We start from the raw sequence: 11,974 nt of genomic DNA, 5'->3' as shown, positions 1-11,974 counted from the left end.
GGTATGTTTTGAAAAATGGATTAATATTATTTTATTAACTGATTTGAGAGGAAATTATGTTTAGTGGCATCATAGATTATTGAATTACATATCACCTCCTTGAACTTTGAGAATGGGCAACGGAAACCCAAAGGTTTTCTTTGTACCACTTGAGTCCACAAAGGTTTTGTTTGCACCACTTAAGTCCCCATCTTTTTTTCTTTTTTACTTCCTCCATTCATTTTTATTTGTCACATGGACTTAACATGCCCATTAGGAAAACAATAATTAACATGTCTATTTTATTCACTATCTCTATTGATTGATGTTTAGTATTAGGTCTTGAAAAATAATTTGAAGAATATGTAGTTAATGTTAAAGGTAAATTTGAAAAAAATAATTATCTTTTTTATATATTAAATTTGATAATATGAAAATATATTCTCAAAATAGTAGACGAGTAAAAATGAACGGATGAAGTATTTATATTTTATTTGAAATTTTGACCTTAGAATGTGATGAGAAATAGAAAGAAAATAAAAAAGATGAGATTAATTTGGCTATCAAAATTGTCCTATAGTATTTGCTTCCAACCTTTTCTGACAGTTCAAATATTATTTCTACAATCAGGGTAAGTTGACTTTTTCCTTATTATTCATATGATATTCATAACACTCGGTGTAACCAATTTGAATACGTGTTGAACGTATGCCTATTAAAGGAGTTAAGTGCTTTTATCAAAAAGATCTTCATGTTGAGAGTCCAAATTCAAAATATTTGATTAAAAATTTGTTGAATTAATTTTTTAAAGTGTTTTTAAAATAAAATAATTTTAAAGTACTTTCGTAAAATTTGAGTAACATAAAACATACTTCAACTACTAATTTTTAAGTTAAAATAAGTCAAGACATATGTTATAAATTCATCGAAACAAGCTCATAAAGAAATTTGACATTACAATTATTTCATCGCACTTTGGTGGCAACATAACTTGACTAGTTTCACTTATTACCCATCATTTCTTTATGTAACTATATATACTTTTGTTGATTGAAATGCAGAATATACAAAATAATACTTATTGTGAGTCCATTTTTCTTTGTGCATATAAAATTATTTTTTTTTCCTCTTAAAATATCAAGATTGTGTTAGGAAGTGGTTGGAGAAAACTTACAAAAGATCATGTTGATTTTCTGCCAGAATGATGATCTCTTTGGATTTTAGTCAGCAACCCAAAATTGAATTGAATATGATTCTAGTGAATGTATTTGTCCATTTCTCTTCTGATAACCTTATCCATTTGGATGCCATAGTAACTGAAAATTAATTTATTTAATAATCAATTTCTATTCCCTAGGTGGTGCCCTTTCTTCTCTCATTTCTTCATTTTATTACTCCCTTTGTTTTAAAAAAACAAATGACCTATTTTTTTAGTCTGTTTCAAAGAGAGCGATTTTTTTTTATAATATTTTAATTTCAACTTTTCATTTGACATGTTTAGTACCACAAGGTTAAAGGGCATTTTGGTACATTTAACACAATTTTAATCTATGGCCATAAAATTTAAAAGTCTAAATGTTTTCTTAAACTTTGTGTCAAATTAAAGTAGATCATTATTTTTTAAACAAAGGAAGTAATAGTTAATATTTGAATTTTTTGTCATTTTTTTGGCCAATCAAATGAAGTTGATTGTAGTTTAATTATCGTATTATTTATCGTTAGGTACTTGATTTTGGTGTGATATTTTTGAATCGAGAGTCTATAGAAAAGAACATCTCCAAGTACAATCTTTCACGAATTCCATTTGTAAAACTATGTTGGATATTTTGGTGTTTTCGTGGTAGTAGTCAAATGAGGTTGGTTGGGACTTGGTGCAATGGTTCAATACCTATGGCCTATTTAGGTGTATAATTAAGTGATTAGGCTGTTTGATATAGTTGAGTGGCATTGTTCATAATGAGCAGAAAAAGAGCAGGGTGTTGTCAACTTCACCAATTAATCTATCGTTAGTTTTTGGTTTGATTTCAAACAAGTGGTCATATAGTTAAATGTTTGTTTTGTTAGCCACCTATCTACCCTTTTATATATTTTCAATATCTGTACTAAAAGATCAGATTGGCTGCCAATTGTATGCTTTTGTTACCACTTACAAATCCTACTAAATTAGTATCAATTATGTAATAGGAACAAAAGAATAAGTTACGTCTTTCCATCTTTTTTTCTTCCAACTGGCCCAACTACTCTGCTATAAGATGCGCACTTGCGCCAACAAGCTGACCTTTTAAGTGATTCGTGACTTTAAAAATTTTTTAATTACTATGTAGTGCTTTGAGGGATCCATTTAGTAGTGCTAATCTAAAAAATGATATTGTTCAATTGTGCACGACAAGCAATAAAAATATCCCATATAGTCGACAAATGAAATCTGAGAAGGGTGGTGTATACGCAGGCTTGCCCCCTACTTTGTGATAGTAGCGAGACTTGTTTCCTATAGACCCTCGACTCACTGTTGTTCGTTTGTTTCAAGATGGAATGAGCTTAACTAGTTGCCAAAGAACAGGAATTGGATTAACAAGCCAGATACAATGGCAGAGCTACCCTTTCTCCATATGTGTATAGTGCAGTGCTAGGTAACCAAGCACAATAGATGAAAACTCTAATCGAGTTGCACTCTAATACACAATAACAATGTAATTTCACAAATGGTCCTAAGAAGGGTAAAAGGTACTTTACTATGTAATCCCACAAGTGGCTCTAATACACTAACAGTAAATTCACAAATGGGGCCTAGGAAAGGTAAAAGGTACTTTCCGGTGTAATCCCACAAGTGGGGGAAGAGAGGTTGTTTCCGATGGTATAGGTAATGGCGTAATGCATTTAGGAAATAGGAAGAGCAGATCGGAAAATGAAACCAAAAATACTCAAAGGTATCAATAAATTGAAAATGAAGTATTTAAGTCTCCAAATAACCAAATAATGTAACTCTTGCCTAATGACTCCCTAATTGCAGCTAATGCTTCTTCTTCTAGCTCTAAAATAACCCCTCCAAGCGGGAGATCACAGTAAAATTAATGAGAAAAATACATAGATTTTTCTCAAATGAACTCAAGGACCAAATGCGGCGACACATTTGGTGCTTCAACCTTCGATGGTCCAACTGGTACATTACTTTACATAAGAGAATCAGGATCAATGCTTTCCTGAAGTATTCAGCCCTGTTGTTTTGCAAATTGGGCATAAATTCTTCTGCATGAGCCATTGTTTAACGCAGTCGGTATGAAAATCATGGCCGCAATCCAGTTTAGCAAGATCCTCACCATCCTTGTATTCTTCCTGCGAATTATAATAAACAAATTAAGGACACTTCACTCAAAAGAATAAGCGAACTAAAATTGCCTCTCCAGAACGCGGTGGTATACTCGTAGTAGAATAGTATTAGGTTGAGTACCTGACAAATGCAGCATGGCTCAGCATCCGTGGGTTCGTCTGTTCTAATGCTTACATGCTTCCGTTGCTTCAGACGATTCAAAATGATTTCTTCAGTCAGCCCAGTGCAGACATTCCCGATGCGCTCCTCAAGCGCCAGCAATTCCTGTAAATATAACACGCACAGACAATTTAGTATCTCTTCCCATAGATGTGAAATGTTGTTGCATTCCCCATACTAACCTCATAGGACATGTTATCAACATCAAGACGCATATCGCGATGGCGATCATGAATATCCGCCATCCCAAAGAACACCGACTGATCAAGGATCATAACATCCTGGAATACAAGGAAGCTTTTAATTTCAGAATATGTTAAAAAGCTAATCAGGAAAATACTATTAGATACTGTAGGTCACTAGTCCAATCATGTCCCGCACCCCCAACATCCAAAAATAAACACCCCACGTCTCCAACAGGAATAAAGGATGAAGGATAGGACAGAACAAAATAAAAAACTGGACAGGAATTCCCTGCCGGGGAACGAAAACAATAAGGAGTATCATTCATATTTTCCAAGTTCGGGGAACAGCACCGATGATGATTTGCTGCTTACTCGCTTTAAATAACTAGTAGCCTAGTACTCCTTAATTCTGAATCTTAAAAAAGTATACAAGTTAATACTAGCCGAAAACAATAGTTGTTTTGAAGATATCCATTATCTAGCGTATCAAAAAAAAATTATAAAGACCCCCCTAGTATATATCATTAGTAGAACTCTATTTGTCTTACATTTTGTACTCTAAAGAGTCCTTATTTTACATAAGGTTTGTACTATAGCCAGAGTCCTAGTTCACTTGATACACTGTACTATGTATAACATATACACGTTCTGGGCTTTGTACCAAAACCGCTAGCCACCCTCACCTCACAGGATAATTCAAGAAAACTGAAGAAAATTTTATCAATTCAGCACAGCGCTCGTGACATTACCGATGCCTCCACACAAGGTTATTAAGAAATCGGAAGAAAATATTCATCGATGTGAAGGCAAATTAGACAACTGGCGAGGAATCTGGAACCCGGAGGCTGAAAAAATCATCAACCTATTCAAATGACTCGAAGGAACCATATATAGGAATATAAGGCACAAAGAGGACAGAAGACGGATATTGACATTAAGCACACCACTAATATATTGAAACTCCAATCCAAGAGCACAAGTGGGATATTTATAGGTGTCCAAAGATACTTCTAGACTCATACCTAATAAATGGTTTCACACACGTACTATGAACTTAACCATAAAAGCATGAAGTCATACCTAGTTGAAATAAAAGATAATGCACCTAGTAGAAAACCAAAAGACATATGAACCTAGACAATTGAACATTTAAGTTCAATATTTTCAACAAGTTATAAACTAATCAGCATATCCAAAGCTTCAGGAACTCTAACCTCGAATCTTAAGCCCTCTCCCCTGCGCATTAGATCCAATACATTGCGAATCTGTTAAAAGGAAAACAAAATAGTTGTAAGTAACTGAGAATGAAAGGAAGCCATCACAGCATGCAAATTAAATTACATATATAATGCAAGAATTTCTCATTCTAGTGCTTTTACAACAGTTCTTTTTATTGAGCTCTAGATAACACTAACCAAAAGATGCCAGTAAGTAAACACACATCTAGTTGCATGAGAACATAAAGAATCAAATAGGTCAAAAAAGGTTTTAAGCTGGCAAATGCTAAGCATGCAGTAACTTTTTTTGGAAGAACTAGAACTAGGGTATATATTCACAATCAAGAAGACTAGAAGAGCATCTTATGGTAATTGGGAAATCTGGATACTGAGAACCAACTTCAAGGTTCAAAACTATGCTGGCAGCGAAAGCTTAGGCATAGGACTACCATAAAATAATGGGGAAGAGTGAAGGAACGTGTGTTTACACTCGCAGTAAATATGCTTCATGTAAGATAGATCCAGTAAGATTATAGTTGCCTCACAGTACTTAAGTTCTGGAGCATTACAAGTCATGAAGGAATAACAGAATTTCACTTTGTCAAAGTGAGACATAACAGACTATTCGACCAATAATAAACCCGGTATCATACCTCGGAAACTAGTCTGCTTCTTCCATCACCAGCAGCAGCCAAAGCCCTCCAGGAATAAGGAACTCCCATAGCACCATCGAGTTGTCTCTCCAACAGCATCGCCGACCTTGAACTTGACGAACGATGCCCAGGATGGCCATAAAGCCCCATCTCCTGTGAGGCAGCGGAACTCAAACGTGGTGGTGTGACACCATTGTGACTTCCAGGTTCACTGCCAGCTGAAGACAACAAAGATCTACGAACATATTCTGAGAGTCTCCGGGGGTGTTGCTGAGGATTTCGGTGTTGCACCCAACTAGGGGAAGAGGCAGGGGATACCGAGCTGGGACCACTACGAGAAGAAGATGCAACATTTCCAGCAGCAGAAACATTTCCACCAGTAAAATTCCAGTTAGCAGGATTTTGGTTCAAATGTCTCAAGTCACTAGCGGGTACGAACATTGGATGCTGCGAAATGTTTCTTGGCACACTTCTTGAGCTTTCTTGTTCATATGCTGCAGGATCCCTCTCACCAAAAACAGAAAAACTTGATGAACTGCCAGCTCTAGAGCTTGATGATTCCCACCTCTGTTCACTTCGTCGCAGAGAAGGAACCTGCACCACGACGGGCTGACCTCGGGGATTTCCATTATCTGCAGTAGACACAGGCGTCAAATCTAAAGACTCATTACGAAGCAGCCTCAATGAGTCCCGTTCAGATGACATGCTAACATTTCCATCATTAACCGCGGTAGGAAACAGATTACTAGGAATAGAAGCTTGCTGATGAGAGCCATTGATCCTCAGCCTAAAATTTCTTCGAAAACTTTCTACGCTTCTTGAAGCAGGCAATGCAACAGGACCTTCCATAGTGGCTCCACCCATGGTGAGCCCAAGTCTTGGATTTACCTGCTCCGGCAAATTGATGTTTCTGCTACTTTCTATTGGTTCAGGGACATTCGCACCTGTAGTCATATTATGTGGAGCAGGTATAGAACCCCATACGCTGCTTTCTGGACATGGAAGATAATTTGAACTTCCACTTCCTGAAGATTGTCCTGCATGTCCTTCAAATGCTTTTCTCTTACAAGCCATTCGTCGACCATCCAGTGAAGAGCCTGGTCTGCCATCACTTTCATCCATCAGAAATCCATTAGTTGCAGAAGGCGCAACAAATGGATTCGAAGTACTGGCGGTTGACATTTGTTCTTTTCCTGATCCATCAGATTTAAATGCTGGGGCGCAATCCATCACTTGGCAATCATCATCGTCATCATGCCCCTCGAGTTCAGAATTTCTATTTAGATCATGAGGAACAGTGCTAGAAGTAGAACCTTGAGAAAATAAAGTGTTGTCAACTATCTGGTTATTTAAATTTATTTCAACATCACCCAATGAAAGAATATTGGAAGAACCATACTGCTGTTCAGCAGAGAAGTGAGAAGGCCCAGGACAGCCATTCACTGTAGATGACCATACATGATCTGATTTACTTTCACTACGACTAACATTATTTTGTGTACTGGAGGAGCTGGATTCTCCTAAATTCCACCCAATTACATTCTGTCTTTCTTGGTTTGCATGACTAATAAATGGTATGTTTGTCTCATTAGAAGGAATCATATAATCTGGTAGCCGACTTTGTGCAGGATTTAGCAAATTATTCCAACGTATCTGCTGATCTATACCGCCATCACTCGATGTTGAGCCATGAGTGAAACCCAATGTTTCTGGCAGGGATCCAATGGCACTTCGTTGCCCTTGCATTTGGCCTATACTCTATATCACAATCTCCAAAAGTCTTTGAGATAGTATTTTAGTGCCAGCAGAGTTCAAACTTCACCACTAAGCAAACCTGGAAACAAAGTAGGAACAACATAATTTGACATCATGACTTTGATCTGACTAAAGTACGTAAACTAAGCCAGTTCATCAATAGAACGTAAGAACCAAAATTCTTGTTTGCATGTTTAGAAATACTAGGTAAGGTAACCGGTGTCAGGGAGGGGGGAGGGGCATGTTTTACTTGAGTAACACTTGATTTGGCAAAAAAGATCATTCCTTTTCTTCCACGTGCAGGGTTTAAGACCACAAAGGTTGTCGAGTCCATGCCAATAATTGGCAGATGAACTCAGAAACATGCCTTCACCACTACATTCATACATGGTCAAATCCAGTAGATGCCACAATTTAAAATTATCCTCCCCGAGATATCTTTCTAGACTTGTTACCATCAATGAGATTGCTCAAGCCAGATATGTCTTATGAGTACCTCCATACAACAACATACCCAATGTACTTCCACAAGTGTGGTATGTACGCAACCTAGGCTGCTGACAATATCTCCATTTCGACCAAAAGAACAAATAAAAAACTTTAATAAAAAACTTTCTATGCAATTCACATTATCACCTGAAACATCTCAAACAGTAGAAAACAAAGAACTGATAACTGCATTAAACGCAAATGGATAGGTGTATCCAATAAACTTTGCCATTACAATGAATGCAGGGGCGGCTCACAGGGGGGGCTAATGAAGCATTTTCTTTATAAAATTTAGATAAAAATAAAAAAAAGCAAAAAAACTGCCTACTCTTTCTATTAGATACTTAATATTTTAGAGTTTGGATATAAACTATTCACATTTTCAAATTAGTAAATAAAATTTTATATAACATCATCCAAGAGATTGAATTGCAAATAAATAACATATTATTAACTTGAATATTAGCAATAATATTTGTATGTAAAGTTAATGACTGTATATTTTTTTTCCAGTATACTAGATTGTAAACAAAAAGAAGATGGAAAAAATAATATAGGTATATAACTAAAAATTTGTTTTATGTCATTAATTTTATTGAGTCATCAATAAATGCAGTTGATTTCAATTCACACAAAGTCAATTAAAAAAATACACACCAACAAGAATTTGTCACCATTACAGAAACGTGTAGAAATAGTCTTTGAATTGAAGGAGAAAACAGAGCATCACTAACCAAAAACACTATTACACAAAAAAAAATCAAAATTTTCCCTTACAATCATGTGTACTCATAACTAATATACTTATAAAACAAAAATTATTTTGGTTTGGACAGATAGAAGAAATAAAACATCAAAAAAAAAAAAATTATTGCTTAAGTCAGCTCTGATCCGCTCAAATGTACAACATAAAAAAAATAAAAATAAAAAAGCAAAAAGTATAATAACTTTGTTTTTCTCTTCAATTTCTGGAAAAAAAAAACTAAAAAATCAACCAAAAAATAAAAAAAATACAAATAAACACAAGAATAAAATGAGAAACAAAATAAAAAATTTGAAACAAAGAAGAAAGAGCAAAAGAAAAGCAATAAAAAAACATAAGCAACTCCAACACAGATGAAAAAAAAAAAGAGTTAAAATTTACCTGCCAAACAGCATCGATGAAGCAACAGATCTACTGTCACCACCTACAATCAAAAACAAACATAGCTAATTCAGAAATAAAATCATTTTTTTCTATACAGAGATAGAATCACTCAACGCACAACACAAGAGAGAAACATTCATAAATTACCTCTTTAACAGAAGAAGATGATAAAGAAAAAAAGAAGAGAGAAATCAAAAAAGAAATGAGATGAGAAAGAAATGGTGGGTGGGTGAAGAGAAAGGAGGAAAATGGAGAACAAGAAAGAGAGAGGAAAAGAGGTGGCCTGACCTGAAGGACTAAAGAGAGGGACAGTAATTTTAACACAAAACAGCCCCTTTAATAAAAGATTTATCAAATCAGTTTCCAAACAAATAATTAAATGAGCTAAAGGTAAATGAATTCTTTTTCAAATTTGTATATATAACAGCCCCTTTAATAAAAGATTTATCAAATCAGTTTTCAAACAAAGAATTAAATGAGCTAAAGGTAAATGAATTTTTTTTCAAATTTATATATATATATATGTAACAATAGAAAAGAAAAGAAAATTAATAAAGAATAGTTATTGGGTGTAGAATTGTGATTGATGAGATGTGTAAACTTTGAATAGAAATAAAGAACTCTCTTGTTTCAAGGCACACCGAATGGAAAGGAAAAGGAAAAGAAAAAGGAAAATAGTTCCTTTCCTCTCCTAATGAACAATAGGTGTACATGGGGCTGGAGCCAACTTGGGTTCAGTTCATTCGAATTTCATTTGATAGAAAATTATGAGGTAGTATTAGTTATTTAAATTATTATAGTTATTGACCTCTTTGTGTATTTCTTGGAAGGACAAAAAAAGTTAATTTCTCGTCACACTGTCTATCTCGTTTTCATCTTCACGCCAAAGCACCTGTCCCTCTTTCCAATCACATGCCTGTCTTTGTACTCTTCTCTTTTTAAAAAAAATAAAAAATATTAACGCCTTCCCCCCGGATTTTCTGTGTATTTTCGGTTAGAATTTCTTTTGAACTAGATTTTCACTTCTTTTTTTTCGGTTACATGTGGTAGGTACTTGCAACCAAATAAATTTCCTATTTCCTATTATGTCTTTTATTACTCAAGGAATAATATTTAGAGGGGAAATATAAATTTACAATATTATATTTGAGTCAAAAGTTATTTTTAGAATATTTTTGAAAAAGAGAATTATTACTAAAATGTAGGCCTTTTTTCCCTAATTTTGAATTTTCCAAAAATGTTTCCTATTATGTCTTTTATTTTACTCGAGGAATATTATTTAGAGGGAAAATATAAACTTGGAATAATACTTGAGTCAAACGTTATTTTTAGAAAATTTCCGGAAAAAAATTATTTTGCAAAATTGATTTATAAAATACAAACTTTTTCTAAATTTGGAGTTTGTTATTATTTGATGCTGACAAGGAAGATGTTGAAATGATATCTATATATGTAAACTAGGAAGATAAATAACTTAAATCATATTTTTAGCAAATTATTAAAATTCTATCATCTGAATTTGATTTCTAAAATAGTGTTTTTTTTTCACATTTTGATCTGTGTTTATTACTTAACATTGATATGAAAGATCTTTGAATACTATTTATAGACAAATATAAATTAGGAAGGTAAATTTAAATATTTTTTGTCAAATTTTGAGCTTTTATTTTTACATAATGTTGCGGGGAAGACATTTGAATGATATCCATATACAAATATAAATTAGGAAGATAAATAATTTAATTATTTTTTTAGCAAATTATTAGAAAATTTATCACCAAAATTTGAATTTTTAAAATACAAGTTTTTTTTTGTCAAAATATGAATTTCTATTATTACTAGTGCTTACAGTGAAGACATCTGAATGAATCTATACATAAAAGTTAGAAAGACCAACCAATTTAAAATAGTAATTTTTAGCAAATTATTAGAAATTCTATAATCCGAACTTTGATTTCTAAAATGACTTCTTCTTCTTTCATATTTTGAATTGTTTTTAATCGCCTGATGCCGACAGGAAAGACATTTGAATGATCTACATTGTAATATAAGTTAGGAAGATTAATTAATTTAAATATTGTTTTTAGATAATTATTTAAAAATCTATAATCCAAATTTGATTTCTATTTTTTTCAAAATTCAAACTTTTATATTATTTACTACTGATAGAGAAGACGTTTGAATGGTTTTCACCTGCATGAATATAAGTTGTGAAAATTAATTAATTTAAGTATTAGTTTTCTCAAATTTTAAAGGTCTAATGCAAAAATTTTACTAACTTTGAGCACACCGTATTTTGGTAAATGCAATTACAAGTATTATGTATTTGATAATTGTGGTTAATGCTAATTATTCAGATGGAGACTTGTTAATTTACGTCAATGATATAAAATTAGCTTCCCTTTTCTCAAACGTTGTTTACTTGGGTGATTTGTGTTAACCATAAACAATCAGAAGTATCCATTGAACAAATTAATTTAATGCATATATCCATATAAGAAAAAAGAAAATCATATAGATATTTCTAGTTTCAAATTAATAATACAACAAGTTCTTTAATTGGGTCTGAAAAGAATAGAATATATGCGGATAATTTTATTCTTACGTTGTGTTCGTAGAAATAGAGATGAAGTGCGGATAATTTTATTCTTACTTTGTGTTCGTAGAAATAGAGATGATGTTTTCTAAAAATCCTAAGCTTAATTGTAGCAAATCAAAGTAATTATGAAATGAAAATATGACTAGAAAAAAATATGGCAACTAATTATGTACGAAGTGCAAAGCATCCAGAAAATACTAAATAAAACTAATGCAATAACCGAAAGACAATAAACACTAGACAATAAAAGGTAACATATATTAGAAAACTGAAATTGCATGAGTAAGACTAATATTGTGACAAATATCGTGCTCCAAACTTTCACCAAACCTAATTCCATTGAAAAGTAAGATAACATTCAATTATCTGCTAACGTTCATTGCAATCGGCATATTCTCCTACCTAAATTCATATCCTCGTTTCGAATTAACAGTAATCGAGAGTGACAATATTAGACAATTAT

At 33.2% G+C, this 11,974-nt stretch overlaps 1 protein-coding gene across 2 annotated transcripts; it reads right to left on the bottom strand.

Annotated features, from left to right (window-relative positions):
- Nucleotides 1–2,897: 2,897 nt before the first annotated feature.
- LOC107867176 (probable E3 ubiquitin-protein ligase RHG1A) lies at nucleotides 2,898–9,666 on the bottom strand. 2 transcript variants are annotated; one of them, XM_016713310.2, is made up of 7 exons: nucleotides 9,060–9,666; nucleotides 8,910–8,952; nucleotides 5,522–7,355; nucleotides 4,866–4,916; nucleotides 3,649–3,747; nucleotides 3,428–3,571; nucleotides 2,898–3,312 (listed from the first exon to the last, which is right to left on the bottom strand). In XM_016713310.2, the coding sequence occupies exons 3-7, from the start codon at nucleotides 7,265–7,267 to the stop codon at nucleotides 3,169–3,171; spliced, it is 2,184 nt and encodes a 727-aa protein (XP_016568796.2). In that variant the 5' UTR covers nucleotides 7,268–7,355; nucleotides 8,910–8,952; nucleotides 9,060–9,666; the 3' UTR covers nucleotides 2,898–3,168. The 2 variants fall into 2 exon arrangements, with proteins under 2 accessions (XP_016568796.2, XP_016568797.2); XM_016713311.2 differs by having other exon boundaries at nucleotides 9,201–9,325.
- Between the last annotated feature and the right edge of the window lie 2,308 nt (nucleotides 9,667–11,974).

This window comes from Capsicum annuum, chromosome 4 (assembly GCF_002878395.1).
Source record: "Capsicum annuum cultivar UCD-10X-F1 chromosome 4, UCD10Xv1.1, whole genome shotgun sequence".
Taxonomy (NCBI): Eukaryota; Viridiplantae; Streptophyta; class Magnoliopsida; order Solanales; family Solanaceae; genus Capsicum; species Capsicum annuum.
Note: the sequence above shows the minus strand (reverse complement) of the source record. Positions and strands in the feature narration are given on the sequence as shown.